Source organism: Neomonachus schauinslandi, chromosome 3 (assembly GCF_002201575.2).
Source record: "Neomonachus schauinslandi chromosome 3, ASM220157v2, whole genome shotgun sequence".
Classification (NCBI taxonomy): Eukaryota; Metazoa; Chordata; class Mammalia; order Carnivora; family Phocidae; genus Neomonachus; species Neomonachus schauinslandi.
In genome coordinates this window covers 90,841,411-90,863,520 of record NC_058405.1, presented here as the reverse complement: position 1 = coordinate 90,863,520, position 22,110 = coordinate 90,841,411, and the positions used below count along the sequence as shown (strand labels likewise).

At 48.0% G+C, this 22,110-nt stretch overlaps 1 protein-coding gene across 1 annotated transcript in view; it reads right to left on the bottom strand.

The window, feature by feature from the left end:
• TFCP2L1 (transcription factor CP2 like 1) overlaps window positions 1–19,140 on the bottom strand; it is a 55,940-nt gene extending 36,800 nt beyond the window's left edge. Inside the window, exons 1-2 of the mRNA XM_021695872.1 lie at window positions 19,079–19,140; window positions 15,529–15,680 (exon numbers count right to left, since the gene is read on the bottom strand). Of these exons, the coding sequence (XP_021551547.1) occupies window positions 15,529–15,680; window positions 19,079–19,140 (214 nt within the window). The remainder of the gene's footprint in view (window positions 1–15,528; window positions 15,681–19,078) is intronic.
• Window positions 19,141–22,110: the final 2,970 nt, after the last annotated feature.

Here is a 22,110-nt window from a genome sequence, read left to right as displayed (position 1 = left end):
CCATATGACCCAGAAATTCCACTCCTAGATATATTCACCAGAACTTGTTCACACCAAAACTTGTACATGAATACTCATAGCAGCCTATTCATAATATGCCAAGAGGCGGAAACTACCCAAATGTCCATCAACTACAGAATGGATAAATAAAATGAGACCCACCCACATGGTGAAGTATTATTCAGCAATGAAAAAGATCTGATTCATGCTACAACATGGATGGCTCTTGAAAACATTATACTAGGGGCGCCTGGCTGGCTCAGTTGGTGGAGTGTGCGACTCTTGATCTCAGGGTTGTGAGTTCGAGCCCCACGTTGGGTGTAGAGATGACTGAAAAATACAATCTTTAAAAAACAAAACAAAACATTCTAAGTGAAGGAAGTCAGTCACAAAACGCCACCATTTGTACAATGCCATTTACATGAAGTATCCAGAACAGGCAACTTTTTAGAGAGAAAGCAGAGAGTGGCTGCCTTGGGCTAGGGGTGGGGACGAGGGAGAGAATGAAGACTGACTGCTTGCTAATAGGTAAAGAGCTTCTTTTAAGAGGGACAAAGTGTTCTGAAATTAGTGGCGGTGGTGGTTAGTAAGTTCAGCTGAATATATTAAAAACCATGGATTGTGTACTTTAAATGGGTAGATTATATGGTATATAATAAAACCATATAAAAACAGAGACTAGATTGAAGTACCACTCTGTGACCTGGGGCAAGTCACACAGCCTCTCTGGGCCTCAGTTTACTCACCTATAGTACAAGGGGAGTGGGGTGGGCAGGGATAGGCGAGATCAGCACTTTTCAAAACTTTAATACGTTCGTAAATTACTTGCTAACTTATTAAGATGCAGGTTCTAATTCAGTTGTCCTGCAGCAGACCCAAGATTCTTTATTTCTAACAAGCTTTCAGATGATGCTGGTTCATGGAGCACATTTCCAGTAGCAAGGCGAGATGAGATCTTAGGCCTCTCTACCCCTAATCTTTTAGGAAATCGACTCTTGCCCACCTCTGTGAATTCCCAGAGCATGTGTAGTCCTTCCCATTCAAGACTCATAGGGTCCTCTAACCACTCACATGAAAGCTTCTGGGGCGTGAACACTGGCTAGAGTGGCAGAGAAAGATCAAAACATCGCACGTCTGCTTGAGCACAGAGTGCTCTGCTAGGCACAGGTGGGGTCCCCAAGCTGCAAGCAAAGAGCCAAGAGTCTGGCAGGGCCCACATTTGCCTTGCAAGGTCCAATCCTCTGTTTCTGGAAAGAAAGAGGTGGAGAACAGCAATCCCTCAACACAGTGACTAACAAACCCTTGTACACCTAAGCATCAATTAGTGAAAAGACATTCCTGCCCTACCCAGTTCCATCACAGGAGGAACCATGAACTCCAAGAGACTCTGATGTGATGGTCCAAGGACCAAATACCATCCTTGAGCCACTCCTGAGAGAAGACAGGCTTGCACTCCAAGAGAACGTCAAGAACACATGCTAACAAGTTGGTTCCTCTCTCCAGACCTCAGTTTCCCCATCAATAAGAGGGGGCTGGATAAGATGTCCCTCAAGGTACCCAAAGGACATTCCTTTGGGTGAAAGCAGAAGGTAGGAAGAAAGGCCAGCTGGCCATCTCTGGCCTCCAACCAAGATAACACCAACACACCCAAGCAATGTGTCTCTTTGCTAGAGAGTTCTGCAAGAAAAGTATCCCACAGGGACCTGTCGGAGGGACACAGAGTCCTGAGAAAAATGAGGTAGGAACACCAGTCTCTAATTAACATAAAGGAGCATTTTTCCATCTCCCCATGACCCCTACAGACTCTAAAGCTGTCAAGTCCTGGGCCTGGGAGCTGAGAGTTCTGGGCTCACACCTGGCCCTGCCCCTGGCAGGTTGGATGATCCAGAAACATTCCATCTTGACTTGGGCCTCCTTCCTTCTCTTGTGAAATGAAGGGGTTGAAACAATCATAGTAGCTACTTGGGTAGAGTGGCACCTTTAGAACAAAACAAATGCAAAACACCTTCCTCCTTCAGAGCAGAGAATCTATACACATTCTTCTAGTTAATTCTAACCATAGTTCAATGGCCCCCGAAACCCGACTCGGGCCATTTTACAAAGAACAGGGTGGTTCTTCCTACCCTGGCCTACCTTCCTGCTCTCCTCCCCTCCGAACAGCCCTGAGGAACAGCCAAACTTAGCAGCTGAGGAAATTAACATTTATTGAGACCCAGTGATATACCTGGCATTTAAATACGATTATCTTCCTACAACATACCATACAAACTCTAACCTTTTCCACCTGTGCAGTGACCAGAGCCAAGTTTATTAAGCCTGGTACCCTGTCCCTCAGCCTCACTGATGGTCTGTCCCGGCTGCCAGGCACTTGTTTGGTTTAGGGGTAGGACCTCAGGGGCCTGGCAGGCAGCTGTAGCCCACAAGCTACTGGCCAGGGGCAAAGCGCAATGCCCTTCGGGGCCAGGGAGAGCCCGCCAGTGATCACAGAAATGTCATTGCTGCCGGCCATGTGGCAGCTGTGCAGTGCTCTGATGAGCCGGTCTGAATTATGGGCACAAGGATCAAGTCTGTTTGGGTATCCCCTGGAAATTTTGGTATGTGCTGCTTTGATTTCTTCTATAGTCAAAAGCCAAGGTACATTGCAGGAGAACAAGTTAGCCAGAAGATTTTCTGCCCAAGTGAAAGAATCTGTCAAGTTGGTGAGCAGATTAACTGCATTACAGAAGCCTTCGAAGCCCTGCCTGCAATGGGGACCAGTCCTCTGGTGCTGCAAACTCTGTGCCCGGCAGCGCGTGGCAAAGCTACGAACAGGTGCACCTCTTCACTGGGGGATAGGGCAGACCTCCTTGAGTGAGAGGAGAAAAGTGAGTCCCCCAGAATTTCATTCCATGGAGTAATGATGGCTTACCTGGAAGGACAGACAGGGTCACTCACAGGGGCATCAACACCCTTCCAGTCCCAAGTGACTGAGGCCAAAAGCACCTTAAAGACATCTCAGAAGAATGCTGAACATTGATGGAAATAGTGAACAGTTTTGATGAAACTAGTCAGCTTCAGGAAAGCCTAAAGCGGCTCCCCGACCAAGACGCTAAAGAAAAGAGGGTAGCTGAAAGAATAAAGTGACTGTGGGGCACCTGGGTGGCTCAGCGGGTTCAGCATCTGACTCTTGGTTTCAGTTCAGGTCATGATCTCAGGGTCGTGGGATCCAGCCCCATATCAGGCTCTGGCACTTAGCAGGGAGTCTGCTTGAGATTCTCCCTCACCCTCTGCCCCTCCCCTTCCCCCCACCCCCGTGTGCTTGAGCGCTCTCTCTTAACTAATCTTTAAAAAAAAAAAAAAAAAAAAGAGGGGCGCCTGGGTGGCTCAGTCAGTTAAGTATCTGCCTTCGGCTCAGGTCAGGATCTCAGGGTCCTGGGATAGAGTCCCGCGTCAGGCTCCCTGCTCCGTGGGAAGCCGGCTTCTCCCTCTGCCTCTGCCCCTCCTCCCTCCTCCCATCCGCACTCTAACAAATAAAATCTTTAAAAAAATAAAAATAGGGGCACCTGGGTGGCTCAGTCGTTAAGGGTCTGCCTTCGGCTCAGGTCATGATCCCAGGGTCCTGGGATCAGGCCCCATGTCGGGCTCCCTGCTCAGCGGGAAGCCTGCTTCTCCCGCTCTCACTCCCCCTGCTTGTGTTCCCTCTCTTGCTGTGTCTCTCTCTGTCAAGTAAATAAATAAAATCTATTTTAAAAATAAATAAATAAATATAAAAATAAAAAATAAATAAAAAGAATAAAGTGACCACAAACCTACACACAAAGGGAACAGGAGAGCGATGATAAAGGGAGCCGGAGATGATACACTCCCCCGCTCTCTTTAGAGAAGATTACAGGAATGACAGCAACGTGGCATCGGACAAGAAGTCAAAAAACAGATACCAAGATGATCAGAGGTCATTTTGAAGAAACTCAACGACGCTATTAACAACATTTCCCTACAAAGTCTAGAGAGAGTATTTCGCAAGTGACGTGAGGAAAACCGCGCCCACAAAGCACCTGCGGTTCAAATCACAAGTCTGCAACCAGAGCAGGCGGCTCTGCAGTGTGGAAATGCACGGGGAGCGAGGGAGACTGGGAGAGCTCCACCTGGGAGTCGGCACTGCCTGGGCTGTATCAAGACCCTGACATGCAACTCTGCAGGGAACCATGGGGGAGGGCACGTACTGCCGAGAAACAGCGAAGCTTCCTGAAGTGTATGAAGGCATCGAGCTCGGACATCTAAACATCGGCTCCTGCGGAAAGATGGCCAAAGAAAGACCTGGAGAAATCCAAGGTGGATCAGCTCCCATGAGAAAACGGCTCAGCAAGCGTGCTGGTGGTTGTGCAGACGGATGGAAAACTCAGTCATGGAAGAAGATAAATGGCTGAATTCAAGTCAGAAAGGTAGCTTTTTCCAAATAGCTCCTTGATGCCTGACCTTCCAAGGGCCGCCCAGGGCGGCGCCCAAAGTCATGTAATTAAATGAACCTTGTTTCTGATGCTTTGTCATTTGGGGCCTTGCTGACCCCAGAGGCCGCCCCTCCTAGGGCTAGACAGTTCGGGGATTATCAAAGCCTAGACTTTGTGTCTGCCTTTCATATGCAAACCAACCAGTCCAGACACCACGCCCCAACCACTCCTCCTCCAAGGGTTTAAGCCCACCACCCACCACTATTTCTCTGCCTGAACCACTCCAGGGCCAAGTACCAAAGGAGGGACAGCCCTTAGGCCCCAGAGCCACTCCTAAGCCTGTTCGCGAGGCCTCGCCCATTCCTTCCCCTGGACACCACAATAAAGCCTCTTGCCCAGGTTTTCCCCTCAATTTCTCTGCCTCCTGACCAACTCTGGTGCTTCCCCACGGAGCCCTGCATGGAAGGTGCACCCCCTCCTCTTGAGAACAGTGACAAACACGCTATCTTTCAATGACAATTGTCTCCTTTATCTGTTAGCCTCACAATGCATGAAAAACAAGAAAACCTGCATTTTGAATAGATGTGGACATCCCCCTGCATCATCAGGCCCCCTTGGGAGCTGGAGGGGTTAGCTGTGAGGGAGGGACAAAGGGTGCTGGACAGACTGGATTCACAGGCACCATCCTCTGAACCTCTAAAAGCACGGCGGGGGTTCTGAGGTGTCTTCTCCAAATTCGTTCTGATTGGGGCCTGTTTCATTTATCGTGTTACTGAACTGATGCTGCATTGTTCTCATTTCTGATACAGTGCTTCCAGAATATAGATGGTATTAACATAATTCTTTTTTTAGATTTTATTCATTTATTTCAGAGAGAGTGCAGGAGGGGAGTGCGCAGAGGGAGAGAGTGAAACAAACTCCCCACTGAGCAAGGAGCAGGACTCAATCCGAGGGACCTTGAGATCATGACCTAAGCCAAAGGCAGATGCTTAACCGACTGAGCCACCCAGGAGCCTCTAACATAATTCTTATGAATATATCATTCCCAGGTCATTGGACGCTCTGGAAGTAGACCGTGTAAGTGTTATATGTTAATTAATTGGTCCACTCAAGTTTGACAAAACCAGGAGACCTTTGAAACATTAAAAATCATTTCTCTATGCTGTGAGCTAAGAATAATCTGTATTATTCTTACATAATTACAAAAATATTCTTACACAATAATGAATAATCATTATTCATTTCAATAAATGTTCGTTGGTTTGAAAATCAAAGAAACAAACAAAAAAACCCAATCAGCAACCACACCCCCAGCTCACTTACTAGTATTTTTATTAGTTTATTAATTCACAGATGAATCATGAGGAACTGACACTTGGGAAAGTGTTTGTTCCTTATTTTGTTTTTTTTTTTTAACCTGTGTTATTATGCTGTTTATAAAATTCTTTGCTGATTAAACATTTCTAAATTTTATGTACCCAAAATAAAGTATCCTTGCATGGCGAAAAACAAGCAACAAGTATTTCATTTAAATTCTCAAAACAACACCTGAAGTGGGTGTTAGGTCTTCCACAGAAAACACGGGCTGACAACAAGTTCAGTGAGCTGGGAAAGGAGAGAGCCAGAACCAGAACCCGGGTGCATACAAATTGAAAATTCCCGGGGCGCCTGGGTGGCTCAGTTGTTAAGCGTCTGCCTTCAGCTCAGGTCATGATCCCAGGGTCCTGGGATCGAGCCCTGCATTGGGCTCCCTGCTCGGCGGGAAGCCTGCTTCTCCCTCTCCCACTTCTCTGCTTGTGTTCCCTCTCTAGCTGTCTCTCTCTCTGTCAAATAAATAAAATAAAATCTTTAAAAAAAAAAAAAAAAGAAAATTCCCCACTTTTTATCCGCCACCGAGTTTCTAAGAAAGGATCATTAATAGGGTCATCCAAACTGGTGTTACCAAGAAGGGGAAAGACGTTCTTAAATTTAACAACACATGCTTCATGGATAAACTCAAGAATCTGCCTCGTGCTCTTCCTGCTTGCCTAGTGTTCTACAAATGAAGGTTCCATATTCAATCAGTTAAGGTGGGACAATATGATGTAATAGAGGTGGATTCCTCCTTCATTCCTTACATACCAACATGAAGGCCAAAGTGCCAAAGACTTGGAAAAAATTTTTTTTTAAAAAACAGGTGAATAAATTAAAATCCTAAAGTAAAGAAGCTCTTTTCCATATGGGACATGAAGAAATACACAAAAAGAATCAAGGCAAAATCCAACAACCTGATCCCATAAAAAATTATAAAAACCTACACTGTGTAAAAGAACAAGCAAACAAATGAAAAATGAATGAAATAAATGAAAACATGGAAAAAAATTTTTTAAGATTTATTTAAAGATTTGAGAGTGATTGTGTGTATATGCAGGGGGAGGGGCAAAGGGAGAGGGAGAGAGAGAATCTCAAGTACACTCCCTGCTGAGTGTGGAGCCCTACACAGGGCTGGTTCCCTGCACCCCAAGAGCATGACCTGAGCCAAAATCAAGAGTCAGCCACTCGACCTACTGAGACACCCAGGCGCCCCTGGAAAAATACTTCTAACACATCATCCCAAATATGAAAAGAGCCTATATGAATAAACAAGGATAAAAAATCCCACCTGGAAAATAGGTATATCACATGAAAAGCAAACAGAATAGTAATAACCAAATAGCATAAAAATTATATATATTCAGGGGCAGCCTGGCTGGCTCGGTCGGTGGAGCATGCGACTCTAGATCTCGGGGTTGTCCATTCAAGCCCCACGTCAGGTACAGAGACTACTTAAAAATAAAATCTTTAAAAAATATATACATATATATTCAATATCACCATGGAAATGAAAATTACAACAGGAATACCTTATACTTTCCCCACTACTTTACGGTTTTTAAGGTTAAAAGGTTTTGGCAAAGGTATGGAAGAATAGACATTCTTCATTCATTCAAAGAAGTCATGTATGCCGGGCATTGAGCTAGAATAGCAGTGAACAAAGTCTTTGCCTTCAAGGACTTCGTATTTCAGGTGTGGTAGAGAGGAGGACTGCATGATATGGCAGGAGGAAATAAACAATTCTTCAATACTAATTATTGTCCATAAAAGTACAAGTAAGTACACCTTCACTGCAGGGCAAAACGGCAGTATCTAACAAAATGTTGTACTGGCAATTGTATTTCTAGATATTTATCCTGCAGATATTCTCACTCTTGCTTAAGCATAAGATATGTGTACATGCAAGCTCAACAGAGTGCCGGGTGTCATTCTGAAAAAAAAAAAAAAAAAAAAAAAATGGAAACAAGCCTGCTGTTCCTCAACAGAACAAATTATAGGACACCCATACAATGGACCATAATGGAACTAGTGAAGATTAACTTCTGGTTTTCATTTTTGTAATGTACCCACATAGAAAGACTATGTTTTGGGGGTGGGGGGAGCAAGTTGCTGAAAATGTATAATATGATCCCATTTCTCTTAAAAAGAAAGGGGCACAGAGCACCTGGGTGGCTCAGTCGCTTAAGCGTCTGACTCGATTTCAGCTCAGGTCATGATCCCGGCGTCGTGAGACTGAGGCCAAAGCAGGGCTCTGTGCTAAGCATGGAGCCTGCCTAAGATTCTCCCTCTCCCTCTGCCCCTTCCCTGCCCCACTCGTACGTGTGGACATGTGCACTCTCTCTTAAAAAAAGGGAGGGGGCACACACATTTCTACTGTGCATCTATATAATTAGACATATGTGGGTTAATGTAGAGCTAAGAAAAATCTGGGAAGTGGAAAACTTTCCAGAGTACAAATTTCTGTGCCGTTTGCATTCTGTTTTATAGTAAGTATGTGCCACTTTTTTACTCAGGAAAAAAAACAAGAAGGGAAAAAAAGCATTAAAAAAAAAAAAAAGTATGGGGTGCCTGGGTGGCTCAGTTGGTTAAGGAACTGCCTTCGGCTCAGGTCATGATCCTGGAGTCCCGGGATCGAGTCCCACATCTGGCTCTCTGCTCGGCGGGGAGTCTGCTTCTCCCTCTCACCCTCCCCCCCCATGCTCTCTCTCTCTCAAATAAATAAATAAAATCTTAAAAAAAAAAAAAAAAAGTAATGTATTTAAGGATCACTTGGCTTACTCAGTTTATATTCCCAAACTTCAAGCTAAAAATTAATCTGGAAAGAAAACGTCAGCTATGGAGAAAGTGTAACAAGTAATCCTTTGCCTCATTCCTTAAATTCAGTCACTGATGTAACTGGGGAGAGGGGCCAACGTAACTGTGCTTACCACTTGCCAGACACTTGTTACTTAATTCTCAAGGCCACACACAAATGAAACCATCCCAATTCCACAGGTGAGGAGTCTGAGGCTTCTCAAGATTAAGTGCCTTCCCTAGAGTAGAAGCTGGTGAAAAGGCAGCAGCCATCTGTCCCGGTCTGGGAGCAGGAAGACAGGACTGCCCTGCCCTGAGCTCTTATCTCCCTGGCCAATTCCCTCAGGTCACCGTGGGTGGAGAGCATGGGGGGCAGGGGGAGCAACTGATTATGGTTTTCTGTTCAAGGAGGCATTTTCTACCCCCTCCATTCCTTCACAGTTATCTCCCCCACTCACCCTCAGAGCTGCATCAGGAGTAGCAGGTGACAGTCACCGCTCCCAGAAATGCCGGGGGGGGGGTCTCCCCTTTCAGAACTCCCATTATCACATCACACCGCTCAACCATTCCCCAGGCTTGCCTAATTGCATGACACAGGAGAGAAAAGCAGATTTCACGTCTCTCAGCCTATCTGTAAAATGGGAATAATACCTTTTGAGAGAAGTATTCAAAAGAGAATATCAGAAAGTGTAAGTTCTACAGTGCCAAACAAAGGATCACACTAAAGGCTGAGGTCCTTGTGCAAAGCTTTACTTGGCTGAGGATCCAAGCAAAGTAATCCTCCATAAAACAGCTCACATCATTTAGGGAGGGGTCCAATGCCTTTTGAAATCACAAAGTTTAAGATAGGATTTTAACAACCTGTGTAGGAAATGTCTCCTCCAGGTTATGTCCATTATCTGGCTGTACAGTGAATGAAGAATGGAAAAGTTCAGCAGGCCTTCTTGGCTTTAATCTGTTCCAAAGTTACCACCCTGCAGTTCCAAAAGGTGCAATTCTTAGTTCTAGAACCAACCCTGTGTTAATCTTTGAATTAGGGAAAGGGTAAAAATAGTAAATTTCGAAGTCCCAACTTGATAACCTTGTTAACTTCCAAAACAGAATTAGGGTAGGGGTAGGGGGAAAAAAAAAATCTATCTATCTATCTATCTATCTATATATGTATATATAGATAGCATTAAGGTAAACAAGTGTCTACTTTATTATTAATAATGGCCAATATGTGAGTGCTTCCTATGTGCCAGGCACTGAGAGGGTAAGTGACTTGCCCAGGTGGCTGCCCAACAGCTCAGCCTCAGCAAGGCAGCTGGGGAACTTGGCCAGCTGGTCTACCGCTCGAACCGTATCATTCACACTCTTTGTGTTCCCCGAGCCTTAGCCATCCCAAACCACCCAGGGTTCTGGGACAGACAGTGTGCTTAAATACAGCCCCATCCCACCCCTGCACACACACACACTTCATGCTTGCCTTTGCTTATGGCTTTTCTTTCTTCTCGCTAAGCCATTCTCTCCTTCTGAAGGACAGGAAGTTTCATTCCATGAATGAATGAAAGTAAGATTCCTGTAAGAATGCATTACTATATTTAAGATCCAAGAGTTCTACAGAAGGGCCATTCTTGCAAAGCTGTTCCTTATCTCCAAGCCAGAATTCCCACAGATATTGCCTGGGGTTCTCTTTCCACTCTTCTCCCTGACTCCTCCCCCACGGCACACTTCTACCCCTTCCTTCTTGCTCCAACCTTCAGGAAAGATCTGGCCAATGACAGAAAGGTTGATCTGGGACGTTGCAGACCTCCATGCAACAGCTGGCCACCCACTCCTTAGGACTCCATGTCAGAAGAAGGCGACGTAATTTGTTTTACGAATTGTTTTCACCATATATAAAATCAGCCACTGGGCTTGGTGATAAGACACCACAGGTAACACACTGGCTTGACACTGCACTGAGAAGTGAACATCTGACGGTTTCAAGGTCTTACAGACGGAACATCCCTCACGTTTTCAGAGAACTTTAAAAACATCATTACAGGGCGCCTGGGTGGCTCAGTTGGTTAGGCGGCTGCCTTCAGCTCAGGTCATGATCCTGGAGTCCTGGGATCGAGTCCCACATCAGGCTCCCTGCTCGGCGGGGAGTCTGCTTCTCCCTCTGACCCTCCTCCCTCTCATGCTCTCTGTCTCTCATTCTCTCTGTCTCAAATAAATAAATAAAATCTTTAAAAAAAAAAAGAAAAAAGATCCCTTAAAAAAAAAAAAAACACCATTACAAGGGAGGATATGGCATGGCCTCATAGAAATAGTGTAACAGACATCATAGCGCCAATGCAATAAACATCAAATACTATTAACAGCTAACTCTTCAATTAACCAAAAAAGGTTTTGACTGATGTGTCAAAACTATTGTTTTTAACTGAATCAATGACTGTTCGTCATATGACATGGAAGTAGAGGCTACTTTAAATAAGATATGCTGAAGAAGATAATTCAGTTCAGCATTTATTAATAACAGCAACAAAAAGGGAGGAGAGAAAAAATAAAATGGAAATAAAATAAGTCATGCCTATTGTTTAATTTTCCGAATATCTATACAGCACCTACTTCAGTGTCAACACACCAAGCTTAGTACAATGTTTAAAAAAAGACAGATGTGGCTCTGCCCTCACAGAGTTTCCATTCTATTATGGGAGACAGACATTAAAATAATTACATTGTGGGCGTCTGGGTGGCTCAGTCGTTAAGCGTCTGCCTTCAGCTCGGGTCATGATCCCAGGGTCCTGGGATCGAGCCCCGCATTGGGCTCTCTGCTCAGCGGGAAGCCTGCTTCTCTCCCTCTCCCACTCCCCCTGCTTGTGTTCCCTCTCTCGCTGTCTCTCTCTGTCAAATAAATAGAATCTTTAAACATGAAATAAAATAAAATAATTACATTGTGTATTTTCTTCCAGCAGTTATGCCACTATGCTCTCCTAAATAACAAAAAGAATAGCGAAATAATATGCAGACATTTTAAATGACTGTAAAGAGGTTTTAATAATGACAGAAAATGAGGCACCTCGGTGGCTCAGTTGGTTAAGCGGCCGGCTGCCTTCAGATCAAGTCACGATCCCATGACCCCAGGCTCCTGGGATGGAGGCCCGAGGCTGGTTCCCTGCTCAGCCGGGAGTCTGTTTCTCCCTCTTCCTCTGCCCCCTCCCTTCCCCCCCCATGCCCTCTCTCTCTCCCTCTCTCTCAAATAAATAAAATCTTAAAAAAAATAAATAATGACAGAAAATGTTATTACAAGAATAGTATTTAATAAAATCATAAAACAGGGGCGCCTAGGTGGCTCAGTTGTTAAGCGTCTGCCTTCAGCTCGGGTCATGATCCCAGGGTCCTGGGATCGAGCCCCGCATTGGGCTCTCTGCTCAGCGGGAAGCCTGCTTCTCTCCCTCTCCCACTCCCCCTGCTTGTGTTCCCTCTCTCACTGTGTCTCTCTCTGTCAAATAAATAAATCTTTAAAAAAAAAAAATCATGAAACAATTTCATGACGTATATGATCTCATCGATGTAAAGAAAAAGGTATACAAAGGAGGTTCAGTGATTATAAAATCCATCTATAAGAATATATGACTGAGATTACTAAGAAAAATGATGAAAGGAACTCCTATACTTGAATAGGGAAACAATTTCCAAGCCACAATGAATAGTTCAATGTGAAATGGGGCAAGAATCAATGAATCTCAGGGCTAGCTACGGGACAAATACCTCTACAAGGGTCTGTTTCTGGACTAATAGTCTAGAATACAGCTTTTTTAATGTTCCAAAGTGGTATCTGAAGCCAGTGAGAAAAGGATAAACTAGGCAATAGCTAGTAGGTTGACTATTTAGAAAAATAAACAAAGTTAGACCTTTATATCACATCATAAATTCCAAATGCAACGTGACAGTACAAATCTCACTGGTAAAGCTGAAATAATATATATATAATGTAATAATTCAAAACATCACTAAATACCTAATTATTAAGTTTCATAAAAACATTCCAAATGCATTTCAATGTTAAAATTTAGAAACCATGAAATGAAATTTAGGAAACTACTATGTGATTGGGTGGGGAGGCATTCTTAGAAGAGAAGAAAAACTATTCTAAAAGACTGTAGGATTTTACAGTAGACATTTCAAATAAATTTTTACACAGAAAAAAATAAACATGACATAGATCCCACAGCATGAATATAGTTATCACAAAAGAAATATAGTTAAATGGCCAGCAACCAACAAGGAAAAATATTTGCAACGTATAACAACTAAAAGCTCGCTACTTTTCATATATGGTGTGCTCTTACAATCAACAAGATGAAAGATATAAACATCCTAACAGAAAAATGTGCAAAGAACAGGAACATAATTGGTGGAGAAATTTAAAAGACTGAGAAACCTGTTTTATAATATTCAACCACACTGGTTGATACATGCTAGTTTACGATAACCACAGTGATAGAAACGCTGCTTTAAGTTCTATGTTTCACTACTCAGATGAAAAGACATAATGTCCAATATTGGAAAAGGCTAGCATATGAGATGGGGCATTCTGCTGAGAAGGCAATTTGGTAAAAATGAGTCAAAAGCCTTATTCAAATCCTTCAGTCCAGTAATCCTACTTCAAAGGTAATTTATTATTTTTTAAAAAACATTTTACACAAAGACAACAACTCAGGGCTAAGTGTCCCTCCCATGAAACTGATGAAAGCCACAGTCCTATAACACGTAATACTATGCACCCATTACAAAAATTTAAGTTCTCAAAGCATTTTGAGTGAAATGAGAAAAGCTCATAAATCTAATAAATGAAAAGAAGACATACATCTGAAGCAGGATCAGTTCTAAAAGACGCATACACAAAATATGTGTGGAAATCAGGCTAGCAGTGGTCCTCAGGTGAAATTAGAAGAGATTTCAATTGGGCGCCTGGGTGGCTCAGTTGGTTCGGTGACTGCCTTCGGCTCAGGTCATGATCCCGGAGTCCCAGGATCGAGTCCCGCATCGGGCTCCCTGCTCGGCGGGGAGTCTACTTCTCCCTCTGACCCTCCTCCCTCTCACGCTCTCTGTCTCTCATTCTCTCTCTCGCAAATAAATAAAATCTTAAAAAAAAAAAAAAAAAAGAGATTTCAATTTTTTTTTTCCTTCTCATCTTCTTCCTTATACGTGTCTAAATCATCCAAATTTTCTATAATGAGCATGTTACTTTAATAATCAGGAAAATGCAACTTAAAAAATATCTAAAGTAAATATACCAAACTGACACAGGATGGTAACACCATAAGGCAACTCTTTTCCCCTCTGTTTCAACTTTTCTATACTGAGCCAAGGAGAAACTCTTAAAAAGGCCTAGCATGCAGACTGTCAAACATGGTCCAAAGTTGGCTGATTACAGGGGGGACGGGTGGTGGGAAGGCCTTGCAGAGGAGGCGGGGGCAGGAGGTGGGTGGCCGGTGCACCCTCAGGGTCCCCCTCAGTGTCCCGGGCCAGCCACGAAGCCGCAGACCACGCACTCACTCCTCAGCACCGCAGGACAGGGCCAGGAACAAGACCAGCCTCAGAGCTCAGTGCTCTGTGAACATCAGCCAATCTCTTCAGGCTACCTTTAGGCAAAAAAGCAGAGGCCCAGAGAGGAAAGCAAAGCTCTGCAAGCTGGGAGCATGTGACCCTCTCTGAACGAGAAAGAAACGGCCCACTCCACAGACAAGCACAGAGGCACAGAGGTACCCCTCCACAGGGCCTGAATCAGGCGCCCTGCCGCTAACCGAGCTTGGGCTTGGCAACCAGCGGAGGCCACAGAGCTACCCGCAGGGAGCATCGTGCCCTTCCACTGGGCCACGTCAACCACAGCAGGGGGCTGCTTCCATCCCCAGGCCCACGCAGAGCCACCTGCTAACTCGGAGGTGGCAAGCCAGCAGACAAGCCTGATGATCGGGCTGGATTCCCACCCCCGGGGGGCTCTCCAAATTAAGGCCTCCAAGTTCTACAGAACCGATGAAGCCCCGGGAAGACCAACTGCTTCCACACGGCAGCTCCCCCGCAACTCAGTGCCACCCCAGAGCGCACGGCGTTCCCCTGCCCCTCTGCTCTGCCCGTCTAAAAACCCGGGGGGCAATTAAGTCACTTGATGCCAGAGTGTCTACAAGGTGACCCAGGAAGGAAGTGCAATAAACACATACACACGATCACACAGAAACCACAAAAAGCGCCATCTGTTAGGACACTGATCCGCGTGTCCTGATAAAGGGAAGCAGCAACTGAACAGCCATTATCATACCAGGCACTTTACACGAGTGCATTCTTTCAAATGTCGCAAAATTACACTTCTCAGTTTACACAGGCTAACACGGAGGCACAGAGAAAAGGAAAGGCAGCTCAAAGTCACGGCATGAGGAAGTGCTAGAGTGCCGATTCAAACGGCAAAGCTCGTGCCACCTGCCTGAGGACACGGCGGGCGGTCCTGTCGCCACCGGCACACGCGTGGAAACCAGCCCCCGTGCTGCGTGAGGATGGGGCCAGCCTTCCCACCACTGCAGCTCCACAAGGGACCGCAGACCTCGTATACCGAAGGTGCTCAATCTATGTCCAGGAAAGGACACCGGTCACGGTCACAGTAAACAGCAGCCCTAACGACGGCTGCTGATCACTGAGCCCCCACCCCGTCGGGGCCCGTGCAAGAACTGTTGCCTCCCTTACCCACGGCTGTCTGAGCAACTCTAGAGCTGATGCGCCCACCTTTCAGACGAAGACGCGGAGGCTCAGGGAGGTCTCAGCGCTGGGAAACGGAATCTCCCTGACACGACAGTCTCCTTCCCAGCCAGCCCCACTGTGACCAGGTAAGGAAGCCCAAACGCGTCATCCGGGTCCGCTCCCCACTCCTGCTGGGAGGTCTTCCCAGCCACCCGGGCCCGCCCCCGCCCCCGCCCCGCGTGGCGGCCGCTACCTTGGTTGAGATAGGTCAGAGTCTCTTCGTGCAGCTTCACGGCGGGCGACGTGGCCGCGCACAGCACGTACTGCAGGGGCGGCAGGCGGGCCTCGTTCTCGGGGGACAGCTGGGGCTCCTCTTGCTTGAAGATGGGCAGAGCGAGCACGTCACTGCAACACACAGGAGGGGGCAGTCAGGCGCCCAGTGGCAAGGACTGAGCGCAGTTGCAGAAGCGGGTCCTGACCAGGGAGGGGCATCAAGGGCAACACAGCCAAACCCGGGGCAGTGTGCTGGGGCGCGGGCATCCCAGACCCACACGTCACGGGTCCTCCAAGAGGCTCGTTTCAAACCCAGCCAACCAATCCTTGAGGAGTCTGTTTTTCACTCAATGGCCCTCCAGGGTTACTGAATCAAATCATGGAGGCAAAAATACCAAGTTATCTAATATCTACAGATTACAGAAATCTCCGTGACAAGGGGACCGGCGGCAATGGAGCGAACTTTAAATGCCGCATGGTTTACATCCACAAGAGATGCCTCATTATGTAGTCTTGCTCTTAGCCTAAGAATCTGAACAAAAAATTTCATTTTTTTTTTAAGTTAACTATTCTACTCCTTGGCGGCTTCTCAGACCAATTCAACCCTGTCCTCAGGGATCTGTAAACTATGCAAATGGAACTGCATTTCACTCATCCGGGCTGTGACAACCCACCACCCCCAATCTTCAAATAAAAATGGACAGCTGGCCCATAATCCTGATTTTAAGGGTCAACACTAATATCTCCTAAAGGCAAAACGAGAAGGAAAGACCTCGGTTTTAATTCCGAATAATTTCTTATTCGAATGCAAAATATCAAGATGCTCAGAGATACTTTTCCTCCACCTCTGAACAAAACTCCCCGCCATATCCAAAAAAAAAACAGCCTCACATCAGCCTAGGACTTGTCTCTAGATGTACTTTTTAAGTGCCCTCGCAAAGGAAAAAGAAATTCTTGAGAATATGAATGACCTGTGAGCAGGAGAGGCTTTAAGACCTCTAAATTACAAGCTGCCTAGAAACAGGTGCCCCAAAAGTGCTGTGTCCTTATCTTGATAACCCTCCTCCCTCTGAGTGTCCCGAGTTATAAATCAGATTCACCGACCCCACTTCACTATATAAACAGCAGTCTCTGGTACAATCTGTTCCTCGTACAACACAATAAACCAGTAGTCTCTAAAACACAAACCCGGCACACACCCCAGCAATCCCAAACAAAGTTAAAGTCTGGCTTGGAGCACACCTGGAAGCTCTCCTGTGTGGGGGCCGCCCCTGCCACCATCCCCAGCCCAAAGACAGGAGCAGTGCTGTCTTGGCTACCCCCACACCGCCCCTTCCTTTTGCCACCCTGGTGCATACTCCCAGCCCAAGTGGTTATCTAGGAACACAGGAGAAGCAAGCAGGCCTGCTCACCTGGGGATTGCATAATTTCATGTTTGCCCAGACCGTGTTAAGTTAATAATCCATGGGCTCCTGCCTTTAAGTTAAAAAAAAAAAAAAAAAAAGAAATGAAAAGAAAAGTAGGGGTGGTAAGAATCATCACTCAACAGTAATTTGTTTCAAGCTTGGCATCCTTATTTGCCAAGGAATAAAAGTCACGAGAACATCAAACAGAAAAAGGGAAGAAAGGAGTAAAGGCCACTACCTTCGTAAGGTCAGACAACTTGCAGAGGTTCTGCAGAGTAAGGAGATGACCAAAAATAAAATATATAAACCAAGGAAAAGGACGAGACTCTCACTCTAGAGTTGGGGGAACCAGTGGCATATTCACTGACCCTCATTTTGGCCTTCACTGAGGTCAGCCTCTAAAAGGGTGAAAATCCCAGTTTCCAAGACATGAAATTAAAAAAAAATTTTTTTTTAAACAGCATGGACCAAATGCTTCCTTATCCACGGTCCCTAAATGACCCCAGAAACCAATATGGCTGTCTGGCACCTTTCACCCCAATTCCCACCCCACCTCCCAACCCCTAAACAATACCAAAATCCTAAAAAGGTATCTAAGGAATTCCATAGACCAATTTCCATTTCAGAAGCAGAAGCACCTCCCATACAAGGGGAGAACTATTTCCTAATGGGATGACATTTTAAGTATCCAGGAAGTTTTACATACACTCACATTCCACTCAAGGTCACCTTCACACTCATTTTTTTAAGATATGGCAACATATTTAATGGCCACAAACTAAAATTTAGGCAAAACCACAACCATAACCCATCACACAGTACAATAAAAGCGGACTCCATTGTAGCATTTCATGCAGGTGAATGGACACAATTTTCTGCAGACACTAACATCTGCCCCGTGGACTTCTGACATCCCCCAGAGCAGCTTCCCTCTGGTGACATTTCCATGGTCTGTAAGGAAGGCCATCATTCCTTAATTAAGATGTGAGACTTTGGCCGCCTCCCACTACTCAGGCCCATGAATAAAAAACAGAGGACACATCAGTTAAACCCAATCACTTCTTTGCTTCTGGAACGGGGATGTCTTCAGAGAGGACTAGTGGACACATACTTTTCAGAAGCCAGGATTTCCAAATAACGTGTACTGCTAAATCTGAGTGGGAACTTCTTGGGAGGGAAGGAAAAAAAAGGGCACTCAGAACGGCTCTCACTTCGGGGCTGTCGGCACCAGCGATTTCTTCCACCTCACAATTCACTTGCTCTGAGCCCATACCAAATGCCCTTTGGGTTAAATTAGGCACATTTCATAAACTGTGACTAGGATGGAAATAAAGACAGGCTAAAGCTGGTTCAGGCGAGTTCAGTAAATGAAATGACTGCCCATTAGTGCCCTGCCAGCTGCAGAACAGGGAAAAACAATCCTCCAGGAACTGAAGCTAACGGGGCTCCTTGACTTCCTTAAAGGGGATAGGAGAGAACTTTGAAAAACAAGCCGGACTTACTTTTCCCTTTGAAGAGCACTAGTCAAGTCCCTGCAGAAGAAGAAAGGTTTCCATCAAGGGCAATAAACGTGCAGACCGCAGGCCAATACACGCAAGACCACCTGGAGGGAGGGGGCAACCTGTCCCTGAGCCCCCGCCCGCGGGGCCGCGAGAATGAAGCGCAGGGTCGGCCCTCGCCACTCACTCGCCCCTCCCGGCCCGCCCAAGGACACCGGAGAGGGCGCGAGGCTCGGAGAGGGACCCGGGCAGAGAGGGGCAAAGAGCAGGGGGCGAGACTTCCCCACGACCGGCACCGGACTGATGGCAGGAAGTTTCCTCTGCTCCGACGCGAGCCGGGAGAGGAGGGACGGGAGAGGCGGACCGACCGGGAGGCGCGGCCAGCAGGTGTGTGCTCCGCGCCCGCCAGGGTCGTCAAGGGAGGACGGGTCCCGCCGGAGTCCGTCCCCAGGCGGGACTCTGGGCGATGTCCCTCCCAGTCCCCAAAGGGCGGACAGCCGGGGGGGGTTGGGGGAGGCCAGGGCGCAGCGAGGGCGCTGGGGACCCGGGACCCTGCGGCTCCCGACGCGCCCCGGGACGCCCGACGGCGCCGCGCCCCGTCCAGCCGGGGCGGCGCGGCCCTTACCGCAGGTAGCTGCCGGAGTTGTGCTGGTTGTAGTGCTCGGGCTGCGTGTGCCAGAACAGCATGGCTGCAGCTCCGCGGCCGCCGCGCCCCAGGCGTGGCAGCGAAGCAGCGGCGGGCCGTGCCGAACTCGCCCAGTCCCCTGGAAGCCGCACTCCCAACCCGCAGTGCCCGCGGGCCCGGCGCATTTATGGACGGCCCGGGGGCGGGGCCACGGCCGGACCCGCCCCCCCTCGGGCCGCGCGGCGGGGCGGGGGCCTCCGGAGGCCGCGCACCTGGCCGACCCGCTCGGGCGCGCCCTTCCCGGGAGCGAGCGCGCCTCCGGGCTGCGGGACAGGAGGGGGCGGTGCGGCCTCGGACTGGGGCTGAAGCCCGGCCTCCTCTCTCGCCCCCGAGGGTGGGGCCCAGGGGACTCTCACCGCCGCCCCGACGACCTCCCGCGTTTCCCCCGCGCGCCGCCCTCGACTCTGCTGCGCCCAGGGCGGGTCCCCACAGTGGCACCGCGGCTGGGGAGAGGCTGCCCTGAGCCGGACCAGACACTCTCCGCCCACTTACCTTGCTCTTGTTTTTTAATTTCAATTTACACTCTCTGAAATCGCGGTACTTTTTACTTTTGTTCCTTGATTGTCTTTTCCACTAGAATGTAAGCTGCAAGAGGGCAAGGCTTGGACTCCAATTCATCGTGTTTTCCCACTGCCTACAAAAGTGCTTGAGACATAGTAAGTGCTCTCCATAAATATTTGTTGAATAAATATGAAAAAAAGGAGTGCATCGAGGGGGTAATCAGAGAAGGCTTCCTGAAGGAGGTGACATTGAGCCGAGGCCTTACAGACATGGAGGAAGCATCTCTGAACATCTGGAGGGAAAGTGGGTTCAGGCCCTAGTAATTGCCAAGGCAGACCAACTTTAGCACAGCTGGGGCTGGGTGACCAAGGGGATAAGGAAATAAGGTGAGAGAGGTGGACAGGGCAGATCACAGAGGGCCTGGCAGGGCCTGGCACGGAGCTGGGATTTCTCAGTGTGTTTTCAGAAGAGGAGGTGAATATGTGATTTGCCTTTTGGAAAGATCAGTCTGGAAGAAGTGTAGACAGTGGATCATGGCGGGGGGGAGGGGATCAGTAAGGAGGGCGTGGAGGTCATAGAGCCATGACTCACACCCAAGTGATATCCCCCGCTACATGGCACAGTGCCTGGCACAGAAGAGCTGGACGTTCTGTCTCTGAGTGTTGATGGAATGGAATGAAGTCCCATGAAGCCCCAGACCTGAAACTCCAGCTCCCCCAAGCGTGGATGTGGGTAGAACCCTCCCGCACTCGGCTCTCGGCTCTCGCAGCAACCCTTCCCCAGCACGGGTCATAGCTGGCAAGGCACTTCCTCGTAGCGGCTCTCAGGGACTACTACCTCCCCACTGCTCTCCTACCCCATGAGGAAAACAGAAATGTGTCATCCCAATCCCCCCGCAGGGAAGGACTTACTGTGCGAGCCACGAGGAGTGCTGTAAGCAGAGAGCCCTCCGCCCTCAGCCCCTTCAGGGCCAGGCTTTGCTGCAGAGAGCCTTCTCGCACAAGGTCACACCCAGGGAGGGAGGTCCACATCCCAATGCCTATTGAGACAGGAGACTGAAAGTCTGGAGTCTCTGCTGATTGGCTCTTTCGGTCCTAGGACTCCCAGAGGGGCCAGTCAAATGTGTCATGGGTTCCTCCCATGGGCGCTCCCTCAGTCCACTCCTGCTTCCTTCCCATCCCTTGCACAGGGGTGTTAATCTCAAGGAAACTTCCTTATAAACATCCTGAACGCTAAGCTCTGTCTCAGGGTCCATGACAAGCGCAGCATCTAAGTGGGAGGCTCTCTGGGGTAGTGTGCAAAGAGCACACCCTTAGCGGATCCCGTCACTGGACAGATACCCCCAGAGCACCTGCCGTGTGCCAGACATGGCGCTGGGTGTGAACTGGTGCTCTAACTGGAGAGGCCGGGGGAGCAACAGCAGAGGCTGCTCTAGGAGTAGGAGGGAGGGTGGTGGAGCTCTGGAAAGCCCCCGGGGAAAGTCATGTCCCCTGACAGATGGGTAAGTGGAAGTTAGGCCAATCTGTGAAGTGGGGCTTGGAGGAGGGTCTCCAGCAGCACACACAGCATGTGCCAAAGCCTGGAGGAAGGGCTCTGGTCGTGGGAAACAGGTGACAGCATCTCAGACCTGGGTTTTCCACCTGCCTCTGTCAGGATATGTGACCCTGGGTGGAGTAAACTGACTGCGTGCTGCTTCTCTCATCAGGAGGGCCCTGTGACTTGCTTTGACCATAGAATGCGGTGGAAATGATGCTGGCCCTGTTCCAGACTGGCCCCAAGGAGGCCGGGCAGCTTTCTGCGTCTGCTTTCTTGGAGTTCTGGAGCACCCTGGAGAGTGTAGATCAAAGCCCAGCCAGCCCCCAACCATTCCAGCCCCCAGGCCATCTCAGATTTGGCAATGGATCTGCTCCAGCAGGCGCCACCACAGAATGAGTTTGAGCCCTGCCACCGGGCCCTGCCCAAAATGCAGACTTGATGCCCAAAATGCAGACTTGAGAGCCCGTGCTCTTCGGCCACCATTAATTCCTATCCTAAGGCCCTGCATTCCTTTCTGGGAACAAGATTGGGCAAATGTGCTGGGATCCAGATGTGTGTCAGCTCCTGAGTAGTAGCCCAGGGCCCCCCAGAGTCCTCAAAGGACCACACCCTCTTGGCCATGCCACAGGGGTGTCCAGCTGCTCTTCAAGGAGGTCACCATGAAGAATCCGGGGCCTGATGCCCGGGGGGATGGTTTCCACGAATGAACAGGAGTTTAAGGATGGCCAAAGTAGGCAGGGAGGTATCCTAGCCAGAGGGAAAAGTCTGTATAATTATGTTTATCCCGGTATTGTTTATAATGGTAAAAATTGGAGACAAACGAAATGTCCCATCAGTAGGAGGCTAGATACATCATCTGAGGCCTGTTCACATGATGGAATTCTCTACAAGCTTGAAAATGAATTAGAGCTCCGTGGATGATGCTCACAAGCATA